Source organism: Mirounga angustirostris, unplaced genomic scaffold (assembly GCF_029215605.1).
Source record: "Mirounga angustirostris isolate CCGP_5_RB_7025 unplaced genomic scaffold, mMirAng1.0.hap1 SCAF_11, whole genome shotgun sequence".
NCBI classification, from domain to species: domain Eukaryota; kingdom Metazoa; phylum Chordata; class Mammalia; order Carnivora; family Phocidae; genus Mirounga; species Mirounga angustirostris.
The window spans coordinates 6,691,340-6,711,273 of record NW_026991719.1 but is presented as its reverse complement, the minus strand read 5'-3'; the positions used below and the strand labels follow the sequence as shown (position 1 = coordinate 6,711,273).

At 47.5% G+C, this 19,934-nt stretch overlaps 1 protein-coding gene across 2 annotated transcripts in view; it reads left to right on the top strand.

The window, feature by feature from the left end:
* The first annotated feature begins 14,424 nt into the window (after positions 1 to 14,424).
* The window catches only part of GPR143 (G protein-coupled receptor 143), a 37,695-nt gene continuing 32,185 nt past the window's right edge, over positions 14,425 to 19,934 (top strand). Inside the window, exon 1 of one of the 2 annotated variants that reach the window (XM_064573719.1) lies at positions 14,425 to 14,913. In XM_064573719.1, the coding sequence (XP_064429789.1) occupies positions 14,550 to 14,913 (364 nt within the window). In that variant the 5' untranslated portion in view covers positions 14,425 to 14,549. The remainder of the gene's footprint in view (positions 14,914 to 19,934) is intronic. The other variant, XM_064573720.1, reaches the window with a different exon arrangement.

Genomic DNA, 19,934 nt, shown 5'->3' with positions numbered 1-19,934 from the left:
CTGCTTGAGATTCTCTATCTCTACCTCTCTCTTTCTCTCCCCCTCCCTCCCTTTCCCCTTCCCGTCTGCTGCCTGCCCCCCCCCCGCCCCATGTACTGTCTCTTGCTCTCAAATAAATAAAATCTTTAAAATGCAGTTTTAGAAAGCCACTGGCTATTTTTCACTTTTTATTTTTTTATAAAGTAGCCAATAAGTACCTCTTGAGCACTTTTAACTTGCCCAGTACTGGGGAGTGGTCGCTAAGGAATGTAAAGGATGCAGGAAATATGAAACATTAACTCTAGCTAATGAAGAAAATATAATCGGAAAAAAAAACCAAAACAGAGCACAGTTACGTGCAAAACGACTTTTAACTGCAAAAGTTCCAGCAGGAGAGAAACCAAAGTAGAGAAGAAAAAAAAAAAGGAGTGAATACAACCATAGATGACATTTCTAAATTTTTCTTTCTTTCTTTTTTTTTTTAATTGTGGAAATGTCAGTTGAACACAAAAGTAGACGTCTTGTTTCATCCCTGCCCACTTTTTCCCCAAGAGTATTTCAAAACACATCCAGGACAGAATGACTAAGAGGAAATGGAGCCATGAGTTCCTGGGTGAGGACCCTGTGAGCAGAGGATTGTTCTTTATAGGGAAGTTGAAAGCATTGGGACTAAAAGGCTGAAACCTTGTTAATGAGTGCTGAAGTGCCCCTTGGGAATCTGTGCTGAGCCTCCACTCCCCTATCCCAGAGAGTGTGTGCATGGCAGGGGTGGGGGCGTCTAACAGCCCCAGGGGTCTCTGGCTGAAATAAGGGGGGGGGGGGCTGCTACCTGGAGATTATGGCTGGAGGGGAGGCAATAATGAGTTTCTGTGGGCAGGTTGAAATGGGAAATGCCTCTGGGATACTTTGTGAATTTTCTAAGGCTATTGTAACAAATTAACATAAGCTGTTTAAGACCCGTTTTTTCCTTCCTGGAGGCCAGAAGACTGAAACCAAGGTGTCAGCTCCTCAAGGTTCCTGGGTTTGTGACCCCATCAGTCCAACCTTTGCCTCTGTGGTCACCTGGCCTTCTCTTCTTCCTGGGTCCTGTCTCCCTCTGTCCCCTCCCTTTGTCGCTCTTTTAAAAGGTCACTGTGATTGCCTTTAGGGCCCACCTGGAAAATCAAGGATGCTCTCTTCATCTCAGAATCCTTAATCTAATCCTGTGTGCAGAGACCCTTTCCCCAAATAAGGTAACATTTGCAGGTTCCAGGGATTAGGACCCATCATCTTTGGGGAACGTTAGTCATCTTACTACAGATATCCAGGTGGAAATCACTGGGGTGTTCCAGGACAATGAATGGGACTTTCCTCCTTAGTTTGTAAGCATTGTGGCTAAAGCCCTGTTGGTGCTGATAGTTCCGAGTGAGTGGCAGAACAGGCCAGTTATCTGCCTGTCCCCAGGTGGTGGAGGGGGAAGGCTTGTCCCACCCTTAAGCCAAGTGAGAACTGCTCCCAGAGAATTCCTCATAAAGATTTGGGATATCTACAGGACAGAGACTGGCATCTCGTTCTCGGGTGGCATTTCTGGAAGTGCCGTATTGCTGATCAGCTCCTTGTGGAGACATGAACAGAAGGCAGCAGGGGGACTGAGGGCTCGGCAGTGGGTGGGTGGGTGGGCTCTCCCAAGTACACCTGGAGAATGTCGCTGCACATCCAATTATCCCAAAATTGACCAGCTTAAAACTGCAAACTGAGGCCTGACCCGGGACTGCTACTCAGGCCAACAGATCCCATTGGCCCAGATCCAAGCAAGGATTTTGAATGCTGGTGACTTCTTTGCAAGAGACAAAACAGTTTTACTTAGGGAATGGGTAGTGGGGGGTATAAATCATGTGTTACCCTTGTAATTCTTGAGATATAATCAAGGTCTCAAGATCTGAGTGGCTCCCTTAGTCATGCAGATGTTAGGCAGCCAAGTCTAGGATTCCTTCTCTCTCCCTGGGGTCCCTGAATGAGGTGGGGCATTATACTTAATGTAGAAGCGAGGGGTTTCCGGGAGGACAGAGACCAACAGTTTAAGTCCTGTTTCAAAACTCAAACTTAGGGGGAGTTGATGAGGGAAAGAGGGGTAAAAAAGCAGCCACACGTGTGGTCCGTGTCCACCATCCTCCGTGTGACCCTCAGCTGAGGTCCAAGGCCGAGAGCTGGCCATCAGAGATCAGCGCTCAGTCAGTGCAGAGCTTGGCGGACACGGAGTGGATGGGAGTTTTGACACCAGCCTGGCAACCTTACCTTCATTTAAAACATTGTATCTGGGGAAGATTCTTTTCAAATCTCAAACACCTTCCATGACCTAACCTGCTTGTAATTTGCCAACTAAATCACAGGATAGAAATATGATACCTGAGTCCCAAATACCGTCTAGGTGGTTGTAGCGAAAGCCAACACAAGCAATTTTCAAGCAGCAAAAAATAATTCTGTATGTGAGATTTCAAGACATCTTGAGAATGCTCAAAAAAAAAAAAATACTCCTCTTTCCAAATACAGCATGAACCTTCTGCTCCTTTGCTATGATATCATTTGTGTGATTGTGGAATGCCTTTTTACTTTGTACTGCACATTTTGAGAGAGAAAAACCCAGAAGAGGGACGCCTGGGTGGCTTAGTCTGTCAAGCGTCTGCCTTCGGCTAAGGTCATGGTCCCGGTGTCCTGGGATTGAGCCCCACATCGGGCTCCCTGCTTGGCGGGAAGTCCGCTTCTCCCTCTCCCTTCTTTGGTGTTGGAGGGACTGTTGATTCGGATGCGGGAAATTCCGTCACTGGCCACTGGCCAAAGTGCTTGTTTCAATCGAATCTTTCACCTGAACTCCAAGGAATGTAGACGTCTTTGACTAGCAATAGGAATAACAGGAAGGAACAGAGGCCGGCTGGCTGAAGGGTGGTAGAATTTTAACTACAATGGACAGATGTCTTCCAGGCAGACATAGGAAGTTTCTAAAAACTTAGTTGGTCGTGATGATTCCTTTTGCATAATTATACATGTGGAACGGCCACAGGAAATATTGTGTGATTAACTTCTTTAAAAGTAAAATCTTCTGTTGGAACAATTTTAGATTTACAGAAAGGTTGCAAAGGTAATACAGGGAGCACTTGTATCCCCTTGACCCAGGCCATTCCTAGTCACTGAACTCTTATTTGGATTCCCCAGTTGCCACACTAGTGTCCTCTTTCTGTCCCCAGGACTCCACTTTGCATTTAGTTGTCACGTCCCCTTTGGTTTCCATCGTTCCTTTGTTTTCGTGACCCTGAGAATTTTGAGGGGGACTGGCCGGGTATTTTGTAGAATGTCCCCCAACTTAGGCTGGTCTGATGTTTTCTCATGACTAGACTGGGTTATGGATTTCGGGGACAAACACATACATAGATGATGTGGCCTTCTCAGCACACCACATCAGGGAATGCTTCACATCTACATGGCTTGTCACTTGTGACTGTCACCTTATTACATGGATAAGGAGATGGCTGCCAGGTTTCTCCCTGTCAAGTTACAGGGAGAATTTTTTCCCTTTCCTGATTAACTCTTAACAACTTGGGTTTTGGGTGCCTGAGTGGCTCAGTCGGTTAAGCGTCTGCCTTCGGCTCAGGTTGTGATCCCGGTGTGCTGGGATCAAGTCCCACATCAGGCTTCCTGCTCAGTGAGGAGTCTTCCCCCAGCCATGCTCACTCTCGCTCAAAAATAAAATCTTTAAAAAACCCCAAGAACTTGGGTTTTACAATGCAAAGCTGTTCTGTGGGAAGTCACTTGGATTGCATGGTAGTCACCAAGTTCATACCTAGACAGACTATCCTTAAGACCAAATTAAGATGCTTGAATCACACCATCGATTAAGTCAACTTAAAGCACATTGAGAGAAATGGAGTAATTGGTAATGAGACCTTGTAGCTTGCAAAGGCAAAAATATGTACTGTTTCGAATTTCTGATTCCTGTGATAGACTAAAGAAATGTCATAAGTTTGAGAAACTCGGGTTATATAATGGTTTACTGTGGATGTTCAACCAAGGGCAATGCAGTGAGACCCAAAAGATTTGGCGGGGGGGAGAGCCATTGCATTTAAATTATCAGACTCCCTTCAGAGGACTGACTGACCCCCATTTTCTATGTTAATATCTTTTTTTTTTTTTTGAAGGTTTTATTTATTTTTTAGAGAGCGAGCGAGAGAGAAATAGCATGAGAGGGGAGAGGGTCAGAGGGAGAAGCAGGCTCCCCGCTGAGCCGGGAGCCCAATGCGGGGCTCGATCCCAGGACCCTGGGATCATGACCTGAGCCGAAGGCAGACGCTTAACCATCTGAGCCACCCAGGCGCCCCAGACAGATGTTTTTGCAGCGTGCACAACCAGATTGATGTAAGGTTGTATTCTCTCCCAGCGCGCTGTTTTTCTAACCACAAGCCAAACCCTTGAGGTTAATGTGGGTTTCCTATTCCCTACTTGTGGCCACTTGAGTACCAGTGAAGCAGTCATTTCAAAATTAGCCAAAGTCTGAGTGTATTTAGTCCTTTTTGTCAGATATCTGCAATTTGACAGTCTCATGTGGATGAAAACTTCAGAGCATATAGTCCTCCCAGAAATAATAGTCATCTCATTTCACTATATTAGGATAGTGTGCTACAAAAGAAACATAAAATTCGAACAAAGTTTGAAATATGTGACATGTATATATACATGTTCATGCTAAACCCCTCCTTCCTTCCTCCCCCACCGCATACTTCCCTGAAAGTGCAGTTATGGCCACATGACTTCAGATTTGGCCATCTGTGGCCTGCCTCCAACTTCTCAAAAGTGGACTCCTTGTTGCTTCAGGGTGGTGGGGTGAGAAGGTGCATTTCCGTGTCTGACTAGTTTGTAGCCACTCATGGCAGACATTCATTCAGGAAATGAACCTCCAGTTCCCCTCTGGAGGAAGTGCTTATGGTGTAATCTACCTGGGTTTGATTCTCACCTCTACCACCTCCATGACCTTGGACAAGTTTCCTCACCTCCTCTGGTGCCTTATGCATAAAAATGAGATAAAAAGATGAGCCACACAAGGGTGCAGATGAGAGTTAAGCAAGACATTGAGTACTTAATGCTGCCAGCTCATGGAAGGCAGTCAGGTAATACTAATGCTAGATGATTTTTCTTCCTCTTCTCAGAACACAAACCCCACCCCTGTCTCCCTCTCATGGCACGGTCTGGTCTCATCTCCTCTCAGGCCGAGACTACTTAGCTCACAGACTCATAGTCTGCCTGTTGCAGAACTGAAGATGTACTCTTAGACACTGTTCCTCAATCTGTGAATTTCCATGTTTTTGTCAGGAAAGGGCAAGGTTCCTTCAAGCCAAGACTCTCCTGTTTTGTCAGGGGATCAATATCCAACCCAACAACCACAAAGCAGGTTCTTTGAGCTCTAAGCCTGGGTTCAAAACCCATTCATTGTGTGGCATTTTGCAGAGCTACTCAATTCCCCACAAGCAGAGAAAGGGGTTCGTTGTCAAGATGTAAGCCACTACAACTCTTTACTCTCTTAAAACTTTAGAGCCAACCCTGAGCATTTTTGTCTGTTCTACAGGGTCAAACCAAGCAAATTTAATTCTGGATGGAGAGCGTAGTCATCCTTCCATGCCCTTAACATAATTCCTTGAACTCCAGCAGGCAGCCTTGCATCTCTCTGAAGAAGGAAGCACTCAGGTGGCAGAAGCTCACTCTGCCAATGCTCCCAGAGAGCCTGGGCAACCAGAAGTTCCTAGGATTTGAGGTGCCCGCCCCAGGGGCAGCCCTTCCTGGTTGACTGACAAGAGTGGGTGCTCCAGCGTTCTTGTGCCATCAGACAACCCTGAGGGGTCGCTGTGATGGACAGACATTAAGATGGCCTCCCCAGTGCACCCCACCTGCTGGTGTTCACACTCTGTGCATTCCTTCCATTGGGTGTGAGCAGGACCCATGACCCACTTCTAACCAATAGGATGCAGCAAAGGTGATGGAATATCTGCTCTGTGATTATGTTACAAAAGATCGTGACTTTCACTTGGTGGATTGTTCTTGCTGGCTTTGACAAATGAAGCTGCCTTATTGGAAGCTGCTTTGTGGAGAGACTCATGTGCCAAGGAACTGAAGGTGGCCCCTGACCAACAGCCCATGAAGAGTGAAAACTTGTCATTAAACATGTAAGCAAATGCTTGGAAACAAATGTTTCCCCACTTGAGCCTTCAGGTGAGACCAGCCTAATCAACATCTTAATTATAGCCATTGAGAGACCCGAAAATGGGAGACCTAGCTAAATTGTGCCTGGACACTTAAGCCACAGAAACTCTGAGAAAATAAATGTGTGTTGCTGATTTCTGGTCTGGCACGTAAGGAGCTTAGCGGTCACTGCTTCATCCTAACAAGCAAAAAGCTGAATGAGCTGAAAAATCAACCCTTCTTAGATCTGTTGGAGAAGTGAAGTCACAGGACAAACTGCTGCCCCCCACCCCCAAATTGAAAAGACAGGCAGATGCAGAGAATCACAACTTACTGGAACTGAAACCCATTAGCAGAAAGTTCCACAGGAATCAGTACCAGGGTAAGAAAATCTGAACTGTAATCAATAAATTGCTGGAGGCTCAGTGTAGATGAGTCTGTGAGTTAAAGACTGCAGGGGTCCCCATGCTTTTGGGGGGTTTACCTCCTGGCACTCTACCAGGTTCTCAGAGTGAAGATTGGAGAAAAAATTGCTTGTGCGTCCTGCAGAGAGAGGGGGAAAGTGGCCATTTTTAAATATGCCAGAGCATTCTGTTCTTCTGAACAAGACCTGCCTTCAAGAGAAACTTGACCCTAATTGATGGGGGTTACCGGAACCTAACCACAGTGGGAGAAGGAGATACCCAACTCCTACCTCCTCCAGCCATCCTTTCCCGTCTAAGGCCCTGGGGGAGGGGGCACAACTAAGAGTGATTTATGAAGTTCACAGCCAAGGGGTACAGACTAACTACAAGACCAAGACCTAATCATAGAACTGCATCTCCTCCCCTGTCACCTCCCCACAACACCACTAACAGCCTATTTATCCCGATTCTTTTTACCTAGCACATCGTGACATCATGTCCAGCTTTTTTTTTTTTTTTTTTTAAGGGAGTGAAGAGCAGAGGGGGAGAGAGAATCTTAAGCAGGCTCCACGCCCAGCACGGACCCCAGGGTGGGGCTTGATCTCACAACCTAAGATCATGACCTGAGCCAAAATCAAGAGTCGGCCGCTTAACAGACTGAGTCATCCAGGCGCCCCCATATCCAGCTTTAAACAAAGAACTACAAGGCATACTAAAAGGCAATAAACACAGTTTGAAAAGATAGAGAAGCATCTGCGCCATACTCAGGGATGTTGGAATAAATGTGTGTTCCTTGGGGCACCTGGGTGGCTCAGTCGTTAAGCGTCTGCCTTCGGCTCAGGTCATGATCCCAGGGTCCTGGGATCGAGCCCCGCATCGGGCTCCCTGCTCTGTGGGAAGCCTGCTTCTCCCTCTCCCACTCCCCCTGCTTGTGTTCCCTCTCTTGCTGTGTCTCTGTCAACTAAATAAATAAAATCTTAAAAAAAAAAAAAATCTGTGTTCCTTTAGGCTGCTAAATTTGGGTAATATGTTATGTAGTGTAGATTACTACAGTGGCCTAACCATTTCTACAACTCCTGTGGGATGGAACCCAAGTCACCCTTGGGACTTCACTTGACACCAAATTTGTGCTTGGTCTCCCTTTCAGGATCACATGGTTCTGCCACTTCCTACCTTTACCTGGAAACTTGTCCAAATAAACCCTTCCACATGCATCCTCAAGTTCTGCGTAGAGGGCTTCAGCCAGTCACACAGAGTCATGCTGCCATCTTGGTGTGCATGTGTGATTTCAAATCTTTCTTTGCATCTTGCATCTTTAGTCACTAAGACTGTACATTGAACTTCAGAAACTGTCCCTTCTGGTTTCTAACCAGTTAGGCTTTAGCCTGGCCTTTTTTTCCAGTGTTTTTTGTTTTGCTTTGTTTTTTTAATGATTATTTATTTGAGAGAGAGAAAGTGAGAGCACAAGCAGGGGGAGCGGCAGAGGGAGAGAGAGAAGCAGGCTTCCCACTGAGCAGGGAGCCCGACGGGACTGGATCCCAGGAGCCTGGGATCATGACCTGAGCCAAACGCTTAATGACTGAGCCACTCAGGCACCCCAGTATCAGTGTTTTTTTTACTTTAGTGGGAGATGAGACATTCAAGAACATCTATATGGTCAAGACATAATTTCAAATTGGAATGGAGTTACTGACTTTTGATTGGTTAAATCATTTCCATCATTCATGATTTTAAAAGCACAGATAGAACTTTTTTGAAGTCCAATTTGGCTGCCAATCCAGAGTGTGTAATGCTTCTACAATTCTGTTAAGAGATTAAAAGATAATTTTGTGTGTACATTTAATGTGTTTGTATATGTACTTTGAAAGCCATTCCAAAGACAGCAGATTTATGTAAAAGAGTTTGCCTTTAGTTGTCCTTGAGTGATTATCAATTGAATTCAAATATACAACCGAGCATTGGGCCTTAAAATCATTACATTCCTTTTTGGGCATTAGAAGAAAGCCTTTTTCTCTTTTTGAGCTGAAAGGTCCGAATGTCAGCATACAGAGTAAGGTGAATTGAACTGAAAAATTGGCATTCCTCATTATAAAGAATGATAGAGAAATGTCTTCAGACATGTAAATGTAAAGATAATTGTTTCTTATCATGAAGGATTGTAGAATTACTTCTGCTTGCATGCACATCCCGAAAAAGCACAAAATGCAGATTTAGATGGAAAACACTGCCCTTGACTTAACTCACCACTGAACTATCCTCAAATAGTTCATGCCTGCCCATTTATTTGTGGCTCCATTCTTTTAGTTACTAAACATTTATTTTATTTATTTTTTTTAAAGATTTTATTTATTTGACAGAGACACAGTGAGAGAGGGAACACAAGCAAGGGGAGTGGGAGAGGGAGAAGCAGGCTTCCCGCGAAGCATGGAGCCCGATGTGGGGCTCGGTTCCAGGACCCTGGGATCATGACCTGAGCTGAAGGCAGATGCTCAACAACTGAGCCACCCAGGCGCCCCTAAACATTTATTTTAAAATAATAGCATTCACTACTCATATCACAATCGGCTTCGAATATACTTTTGTTTCCTTTTTCCTTGGTTTTTATTCAATCGCCAGTGTTAATTGCAACTTTCTCTACAATTACTTTTGGTATGTTTACTGATCACACTGTTAACAGTTGTTTTTTCTTTGTGGAATGGCTATGCTCAGGCAAATTTAGCTGTGAATTGAAAAATCAAATCTCAGGGCGCCTAGGTGGCTCAGTGGTGAAGCGTCTGTCTTCGGCTCAGATCATGATCCCAGGGTCCTGGGATCGAGCCCCGCATCAGGCTCCCTGCTCGGTGGGGAGCCTGCTTCTCCCTCTCCTGCTCCCCCTGCCTGTGCTCACTCTCTCTCTCTCTGTGTCAAATAAATAAATTGAATCTTAAGAAAAAAAAAGAATAATCCAGTATCTGTGAAGCAGATCCTGTTTTGCCTTCTGTTGGAGCTTTACTTATTTAACAGCTGGTTAGTTGGCTTTCAGGAAGGCAGCATTTTAAATGGTGTCTAAGGAGGTGGGGTCGTTTGTGATTTGATAGGTGGTCCATCTGAGGCACTGAACCTCTCACCTATGCAAAACGAGCTTCAAGCTTGAGCTTCGGTCGGAGTTCATCAGAGCCCTGGCCTCTTTTATCTAGACCAGGGTGAAAGTCTTTTAAGTTTCTACCTGAGAACCTTGTCAGGCCATTCTCTCTTCCTCAACACAAAATCACTTTTGTCTCTCTCCGTCCTTATCCATCTTCTTCTCTCCCATTTGCTTCCCCCCCAGCATCCTGACTTCTGTTCCAGGTTAGTCCCTAACATTTCTCACCCACTGGGGCTTGCAGAACTAGAAGGAAGGATGTAGCTCATCACTGCTAACCCTGCGCTTCCATCCCTGACTTGTCATTTGCATTCAGAATGCTCTTTGGCTTAGTTGGATGTGGATCATTTTTTTCTGCTATTTTGAACTAAGTTCTTCCCACATTTTAATGTGGCCTGGTTATTCCCTTTCTTTTTTAGGTTGAGATACAAGCTCTAGGACCTTGCTACTCAAAGTAGGAGCCGTTGACCAGCAGCATCCACATCTCTGGAAGCTTGCTAGAAATGCAGTTTCATGAAATGCAGGGCCTCACCCAGCCATCCCAACAATCAGAATCAGGATTGTGGAATCTGCTTTTCAATGAGATCTGCAACAGGAGGCACATTAAACTTGATGAATTTTATTCTCAGGTCTGATATCCTTTAAATGTCTTTTTTTTTTTTTAAGTACAATTTCATTTTAAACCATACTCAATCCCTATCTCTTTCCACCCTCCACCACTTACATCTATGATTAATTAGTTTATTTGGCATTGACAGTGCTTTTGTCCTTTATGTATTCTTCTTTATTAAGGCCTGGTAACACTCCCATATTTTTTTTTTTTAAGATTTTATTTATTTAACAGAGAGAGACAGCGAGAGAGGGAACACAAGCAGGGGAAGTGGGAGAGGGAGAAGCAGGCTTCCGGTGGAGCAGGGAGCCCGATGTGGGGCTCGATCCCAGGACCCTGGGATCATGACCCGAGCCGAAAGCAGACGCTCAACGACTGAGCCACCCAGGCGCCGCCACACTCCCATATTTATTGGACACAACCTCTCTATCTGTTCAGTTTGCACACGGTACTCAGTAAATTTCTGTTGAATTGAAATGAATTGAAAGGCCAAGATGCTAGTAGTCATCAGATGGACCCCAAGCAGGGCTGTGGCTGCAGAAGCTGACATCCTTTCTCAGGAGGGCAGATTCTTAGCCTGGGTTCTTTAGAAAGCAGAGCTTAAGACAAATTGTGCACTGAAGCTTTACGGCAGAACATCATGGGATCCCTGGACAAAAGGGCAGTAAAGCAGGGAAGGAGGAAGAGCAAATTAAAGATGGTACATTTTTTAATAGACCGTAAATTCCTAAGAAACACGGCTGGTTTGCTCAGGGCCATAGGCAGCCTCTCCTCAGAAACTTCCATAGGGAGGGAGGAAGTAAGACCAATTTTCTCTGCCAGCAACTTCTTGCTTCCCATCCCTCATTGGCCTGTTTGCCTGCCCCACTAGGTGTTAGCTTTCCTGCATTTTAGGTTTAGGCACCCAGCATTGTGGGGCAGCTGCTGGATAAGCCAGAGCCTCTGTGGGTAGACCTACAGGGGCCAACATGTCTAGGTCTCCACCAGTTTTGTAAATAAAGTTTGATTGGAACACAGCCATGCCCATTGATTTACATACTGTCCACAGCAGTTTAAGTATCAGTAAAACCCACCTGAAAGGCTCATTCTGTATATTAAATAAGACAATGAATGTAAAAGGCAGAGCATAGAGCCTGCCCACTAATGCGCTATGAAAACAGTAGGTTTTTGTGAATCACACTCTCCTCACGCTGCTGCGATGCGTACATCTCAAGAGACCATCCACCTGCCCCCCACTGCCCCCTCCACTGCATTCTGTGGCATACCTGAGGTTCTCCCCATAAACTTGGTCCTTTCCATTCAGACCTCTGGGTGTCAGGGGACTCACTGGGAAGAGAAAGTTGTCTGTAAGAGAAAGCCCCTGAGCTGCTTCCAGCTGTTAGTGTATGTGATCAAGTGTGATGGCAAGCAAGCTGTGAGTCATGGAGCAAAAGCAAGTCAAGACAGCTGAGCATTTCCTGGGTGGCCCAGACTGAAAATGCAAGGTGGAGTCCAGGTGGTAAACTGGGAGCGAAGGAGGAAGAGTGGGTGCACAAATGAGCATCATAGGCCCTGGTGATTACGACACAGATCTCTCCCTGTTCGGGCTCAGCTGACTGGCTTGGTAGTATCATGGCATTTCTCACATCTACATACTTTCAGATGTTTCCACCTGCTGTGCGTGTGCTTTACTGATCTACTTTTTCGTATCGTAGTTGCACTCTTGCACGAAAAGTTATCAGTTTTATTTTTTAAAGTTTTATTTAAAATCAATTAATTAACGTATAGTGTATTATAAGTCTCAGAGGTAGACTGCAGTGATTGATCAGTTGCACATAACACCCAGTGCACATTCCATCACTCAGGTACCCCATCCCCCCACCCATCTCCCCTCCAGCAACCCACAGCTTGTTTCCTAGAGTTAACAGTCTCTTATGATTTGTCTCTCTGATTTCGTCTTGTTTTCTTTTTCCTTCCCTTCCCCTGTGTTCATCTGTTCTGTTTCTTGAATTCCACATATGAGTGAAATCATGATAATTGTCTTTCTCTGATTGACTTATTTCGCTTGGCATAATATCCTCTAGTTCCATCCACTCGGTTTTATTTCTTAGACTAATTTCAAGTTCTTTCTGACAGTTAAAAAGTTTAGTTTCCTATCCATCCTTCCTCACGTTTGCTCTGAGCATACGTGAGCATAGCATAATCCTCTGAGCTGATCTGGCCTAGGATTCCTCATTTGTAATAATTTCCCTCCTTTTATTACCGACCCCCCTGGGGGCCTCAGCCTTGACTACTTGGCACCTGAATCATCCAGAGCCCTCAGGTTTGCACGTGGGAAGCGGAGACGTGGGCTATGTGTAGCTTGGGTGCAAAGCAGAGACTAAAATGCGGTAGCACTTGTATATGGATTAGCCATGCAAACCCTGGGCATTAGGGCAAACGTACAGATGCCCTGTTGTCATTTTTATCTTTTAAAGCACATTCCGCACACTGTCCTCCAGAAGCCATCTCTGCTTTCCAAGAGCAAAGGAAGGAGGAGATCCATGGTCCAAAACAGACAGCAGGATTCATGCTTTCTAAGGGACTGACAAATGGATGTGTGGGGATTACTCCTATGATGTTCTCTGCTGTTTTTACAAGCAAGCGTGTTAATACCCAAGAGCGGTTAAGGTTTCAACAATGTCGGTCTGTTCCAGAATTCTATCAGAGCAGCTGCCCCTGCTAATAGACGTGCCGGGTTGGATCCTTTGGAAGTGCTGGTGTCCGCAGCCCTTTGTTAAAGGCTCTGCTTCCCACCTGGCAGTGCAGCCTCCTGCCTGCCTAACATGAATTCCAACAGGAAGCCCAGACCTGTGGGCTTCCAGGAAGAAGGCCTAGGAGCTGAGCCCAAACTTTGCCTCACTTAAAATTGCAAAGCTGGTGGGGTGGAAATGTAGATGAGCAGCTGGGTGGGAGGGCATGTGTTTGCACTTAAGTGTTTCATAAGTGGGGGGGATGGAGGGGCGGTGGGGACACCTTGCCTTTGGTTGATTGGAAAAAACCTGGAGAGGGGCCCATTTATTGGGGGCAGAGATCGAAGGGTGGCTGCTTGCGCTTTGCCAATGGGCCTGTTAATTTATTAGATGATAAATGTGATAGGGTTTGGGGGGTTTGTTTTAAATAAAGCTTTGGTTAGTAAAGCTATAACCTAGAGGGGGGCTTTTTTATTTTCAACCTTGAAGAGTTTCTTTGTTTTTAAACTTCACCAGTATGTTTACTGTTGTCATTAGTGATTATGTGATTTAAAAAAAAAAATTTTTTTTTTTTTTTAAGTAATGTCTACACCCAACGTGGGGCTGGAACTCACAATTGGTGATCCACAGCCCCATGCTCCACCAACTGAGCCAGCCAGGCACCCGGTGATGATATAATTTTTGAAACTTTGATGCATGTAGAAGAAAGCTTGATTTTCAATGCATAATGAAACACACAAAAACAGTTAAGAAATCAGAATAAACTTGAATAACTTTTTAAAAAACCATAATTACTCTTGAAAGCTAATTCAGAATGCCAAAGCTATATTGAAGCCGAGTAAAAACGGAACACTGAATAGCAAGGTGCAAAATAGGTCCGTGTGCACGTGTCTCGTTAGGCGAAGTGCCCCGTCTTTGTCTAAGATTTGATTCTCAGCGAAACCCCCCTACCTCTGCGGGATTGTTTCCGTGGGGGCGCGGGGGCGTGAAAGAGCCCTGTTTTAACACCTGTTATGGTGCCTGTAGCGCATCAGAGTGAGGGATGTCGGGTCCCAAATAGGGAAGAGCTGGTAAATGAGGCATGTTTTTCTGGTCAGATCAGGTAAGGCAGATGGCAGTTTTGGAGAAGGCTGGGCGAACGTGGAGGAAGCTGACCTGCCGGGCCTCGGGCGCTTCTCCTTCCCGCACTCCTCCTCCTCCTCCTCCTCCTCCCTCCTCCTCCTCCTCCTCCTCCCTCCTCCTCCTCCTCCTCCTCCTCCCTCCTCCTCCTCCTCCTCCTCCCTCCTCCCTCCTCCTCCTCCTCCCTCCTCCTCCTCCTCCCTCCTCCTCCTCCTCCCTCCTCCTCCTCCTCCCTCCTCCTCCTCCTCCTCCTCCTCCTCCTCCTCCTCCCTCCTCCTCCTCCTCCTCCAGACCCAGCCTCGCCCTCGTGAGACCTCGTGGCGTTTGCAGAGGGCTCACAGCCCCCACCGAGGCCGGCGCCTTCTCCGCACGCGCGGGCATGGGGGGGAGCGGGCTCCGGGCACATGATCCCCCCGCTCCCGGCCGGCGCAGCACCTGACTCAGGCGGGGCCGGTGGGGGGTCCGGGCAGACCCGAGCCGCGCGTCCCGGAGCACGGCCCATGGCCTCCCCACGCCTCGGGACCTTCTGCTGCCCCACGCGGGACGCCGCCACACAACTGGTGCTGAGCTTCCAGCCGCGGGCGTTCCACGCGCTGTGCCTGGGCAGCGGCGCCTGCAGCCTGGCGCTCGGCCTCCTGCAGCTGCTGCCCCGGCGCCGGCCCGCGGGCCCCGGCGCCCCCGCCACAGCCCCGCCGGCCTCGGCACGCGCCCCGGCCTCCGTCCGCATCCTGCGCGCCGCCGCCGCCTGCGACCTGCTCGGCTGCCTGGGTAAGGCGCGCGGCCCGCGGGTTGCGACCTGCTCGGCTGCCTGGGTAAGGCGCGCGGCCCGCGGGTTGCGACCTGCTCGGTGTCCGGGTGAGCGCGCGCGGCCCGCGGGTTGCGACCTGCTCGGTGGCCCGGTGAGCGCGCGCGGCCCGCGGGTTGCGAACTGCTCGGTGGCCCGGTGAGCGCGCGCGGCCCGCGGGTTGCGACCTGCTCGGCTGCCTGGGTAAGGCGCGCGGCCCGCGGGTTGCGACCTGCTCGGCTGCCTGGGTAAGGCGCGCGGCCCGCGGGTTGCGACCTGCTCGGTGTCCGGGTGAGCGCGCGCGGCCCGCGGGTTGCGACCTGCTCGGTGGCCCGGTGAGCGCGCGCGGCCCGCGGGTTGCGAACTGCTCGGTGGCCCGGTGAGCGCGTGCGGCCCGCGGGTTGCGACCTGCTCGGCTGCCTGGGTAAGGCGCGCGGCCCGCGGGTTGCGACCTGCTCGGCTGCCTGGGTAAGGCGCGCGGCCCGCGGGTTGCGACCTGCTCGGTGTCCGGGTGAGCGCGCGCGGCCCGCGGGTTGGGACCTGCTCGGTGGCCCGGTGAGCGCGCGCGGCCCGCGGGTTGCGACCTGCTCGGTGGCCCGGTGAGCGCGCGCGGCCCGCGGGTTGCGACCTGCTCGGTGGCCCGGTGAGCGCGCGCGGCCCGCGGGTTGCGAACTGCTCGGTGGCCCGGTGAGCGCGCGCGGCCCGCGGGTTGGGACCTGCTCGGCTGCCTGGGTAAGGCGCGCGGCCCGCGGGTTGCGACCTGCTCGGCTGCCTGGGTAAGGCGCGCGGCCCGCGGGTTGCGACCTGCTCGGTGTCCGGGGTGAGCGCGCGCGGCCCGCGGGTTGGGACCTGCTCGGTGGCCCGGTGAGCGCGCGCGGCCCGCGGGTTGCGACCTGCTCGGTGGCCCGGTGAGCGCGCGCGGCCCGCGGGTTGCGACCTGCTCGGTGGCCCGGTGAGCGCGCGCGGCCCGCGGGTTGCGACCTGCTCGGTGCCCCGGTGAGGGAGCATGGCTCGCGGGGTTGGGCGGGGTGTCTGCAGACCCGTAGCGGAGAGGACGAAACCGGAGGCGGCTCCCCAGGGACCGGACGGGACGGCCGGGGGACTCAGCAAAACAGGATAGGCAGTAAAAATTGCGCCCGGGGAACATTTGTTGAAGGAAAAAACCAGTTTCTAATGTTTGTTACTGCAGACTTACTAAGGAAATTTTAGACGGGGCACTTAAGCAAAAGCCAGATACTCTAAGGGAGCCATAATTATTCTGCCGGCGAGAGACTTAGCAGTATTTTGTGTATACACACACACAAAATCATTTCCAAAATGATTTAGCAGAATCAGGAAGAAAACTTGATGTATTTATCTGTAATATATGTCAATACGTATATTTTGTCAGGTTTGGGTTTTATGCCACAGGTGGCCAAACTGGAGCCCCCACGCCAAATCCTGCCTGCCAGCCCTTTCTGTGGCCCAAAAGTTTTGTTGTTGTTGTTTTCAATCAAAAGAAAAATATTTCCAGGCATATGACTATACCATGAAATTTAAATGTCCGTATCCTTCAGTACAGTTTTATGGGAACGCAGCCACGCCTGTGCATTCTCTCCTGCTGTGATAAGGACAGAGGTGGATGTTGGCAGAGAAATTATGGCCCATAAAGCCTAAAATACTTTCTGTCTAGCCCTTTACAGAAACTTTGCCACCCCTGATTTAAACATGCATGGCACTTTTTACAGACCTCTAAGCTAGATAGTGCTGACCATTTGTTTAAGGTTTTATTTTGGAGAATTTCTAAGATATACAAATCACACAGACTGTATAATGAACCCCTGGACCCATGACCTTGCTTTGTCTACACTCCATCCTCGTATCACACTCTCCACTGGATTAATCTTAAGCAAATCCCAGAATGTATATACTTCATCCATACAGATCTCAGTATATAGCTCTAGAAGATAAGAATTAAGTACACAGGGGCGCCTGGGTGGCTCGGTCGTTAAGCGTCTGCCTTCGGCTCAGGTCATGATCCCAGGGTCCTGGGATCGAGCCCCGTGTCGGGCTCCCTGCTCTGCGGGAAGCCTGCTTCTCCCTCTCCCACTCCCCCTGCTTGTGTTCCCTCTCTTGCTGTCTGTCAAATAAATAAATAAAATCTTAAAAAAAAAAATCTTTATAAAAAAAGAAATACATATATGTGGATATATATATATATATATATCACATTAGTATTATCACCTTAAAATAATGAAAATCAGTCCTTTAATGTCATTGCTGTATGTTCGGTTGTGTCATAAATGCTGTTTTACAGTTGGTTGGTTTGAATCAGCATCCAGATACAGTCCACACTCTGCATTTGGCTGACAGGTGCTAACCGTTTCGGAATTGTACTTTTCAGTTGTTTTGCTTTTGAAGCAAGGGCTGTTGATGGTACTGGAGCTGGGCCCTGAGGGGATGGCAACAGTTCCTACCCCACCTCGAGCAGGTAGAGCTACAGGTGACTGTGTCTCAGGGCCCCATTCTCCCGGTCCATGCGCTTGTGATTGGAGACCCTCAAGGACCTTTTTTACTTCGGGTAAATGCTGTGGAACCTCTGGTCACTTTCTCAGACCCGAGGAGTCAGATAGGAAGAAGTACTTCCTTTGTATTAGGGATAAAATCATCTTGGTGCTGGTTAATTCAATCAAATTGGTTTTCTTCCTGATTCTGCTAAAATATTTTGGGAAAGCATCTTTTTTTTTTTTTTATTTAAGTAATCTCTACACCCCACATAGGGCTCGAACCCACAACCCCAAGATAAGAGTTACATACTCTTCCAACTGAGCCACCCAGGCACCCCTGGAAAAACATGTTAATAGCAGTTTAGTTTCTGTAACTTGAATATCTGGAAATAAAGATACACCTAAATATCTTTTGAGGATAGGTGGAATAATATTTGTATACACTCTTGGTTTGGGAAGGGAGATGCATGATGTTAACAAATGAACAGAGGCAGAATTAAGGGGAAGGCTTGGTGACTGACACCTCACTGAAAAATAAATACTTAAGATGCCTACCTCATGGGGCAGAGGTTTTTTTTTTTCCTTCAGTTTTATTGAGTTATAATTGACATACGGCACAGTAACAATTTAAGATCTACAGCATAATGACTTAACATACACATCTTGTGAAATGTTTACCACAATAAGTTGACATTCATCAGCTCATATCAATACAAAAATATGTAGGGCGTTTATTGAGCTCAGAGGAGTGCTAGATGCTGAAAATGATAAAGCATTCTACAGAAGAAAAGCATTTTTGTGAGCAGTGCTTGATAATGAGAAGAATATCTTTTTTAGTGTCCATAGTTCCTCTTTAATGGTATGTTGCATAATATAAATTTGGTATTGTATTACATAATGTATATTTGGTAATATATCGCACACTAGAGTGTATTTTTTTTAAAGATTTTATTTGAGAGAAAGCACAAGCAAGGGGGAGGGGCAGAGCAAGAGGGAGAAGCAGAATCCCTGCTAAGCAGGGAGCCCAGTGCGGGGCTCAATCCCAGGACCCTGGGTTCATGACCTGAGCTGAAGGCAGACACTCAACCGAGTTACCCAGGTGCCCCGGTATTTGGCAATGCATTATACAGTATATATTTGGTAGTAGAGTATTCAGTGTCAGTTTGGTGGTGTATTACAGCGTCTAGTAGTGTATCATGCATTGTATATTTAATAGTGTATTACACACTATATTAGTTTACATGAGTACATAGTATATAACTTTATACTGTTTACAGTTACTCTTTAGTATCGTTTTACATAGCATACGCTTAGACAAAGCATATCACATTACCTAACAAGGAGTTTTCATATGTACCTTAAGGATGTATACTGTTTTGAGGAGAATTAGAAATTTGGGTCTAGTAGCAAAGAAAACTTACAAATAATAAATGTCAAGAGCAAATTGCCGAGAGCTAATTCGTGAAAATCTTAAATGCATTTTTTTTTCAGAGAATGAAAGAATTATCTTTTTACATTTCAGAATCATGCTTTTTCAATCATTTTTTTCTGTGAGGAATATTTAATATGGACATTAAAAAAATAGCCAGAGGGGCGCCTGGGTGGCTCAGTTGGTTAAGCGACTGCCTTCGGCTCAGGTCATGATCCTGGAGTCCCGGGATCGAGTCCCGCATCGGGCTCCCTGCTCGGCAGGGAGTCTGCTTCTCCCTCTGACCCTCCTCCCTCTCATGCTCTCTGTATCTCATTCTCTCTGTCTCAAATAAATAAATAAAAATCTTAAAAAAAAAAAAATAGCCAGAAATACAGATTTTTAATCACATAGTTGCTTCATATCGAGTAAACAAAGAACACATTAGGGATAGGACTGTGGCTAATGATGGTTTAAGTTGAAATCAAAGTGCCTGGGCTTGCTTTGTGACCGAAATAATTACTCCCTGGATCTCCTTTGTTTCTCTCTCTGTACACACCCAAGTGTGTGTTTCTTTCCTCCCTCATTTCTTTCTCTGTCCCTTCTCAGGTATTTATCCTTATATCCATCTACTTTAGAGAGCACCAAGTCAGCTTTAGATGTGAGTTAGGACCTTTACAAAGCACGGTAGTTCACCCTCAGCCACAGTTTGGCTTTCTGCGGGTTCTGTGTCCCCTCCCATCCGACCCCCACCCCCCAGCGCTCTGTGGTCCGGAAACAGGTGCTCCTCCTTCCCAGGTGCGGGCCGAAGGTCCTGGCAGCCTCACGTTACATCACGATGCCCGCATCATCTCATCACGCAGGCACCTTATCCTCTCACACCACCACGAGAAGGGTGAGGAGAGTACAGTAACACGTTTGGAGAGAGACCACATTCACACGACTTCCATGACCGTCTATTGTTATAACTGTTCTATTTTATTATTAGTTGTTAATCTCTTACTGTGCCTAATTTATAAACTAAGCTTTGTCCCAGGAACGCACGTAAGGGAAAAAAACATAGATTCAGTACAATCTGCAGTTTCCACATCCACTGGGGGTCTTGGAATGC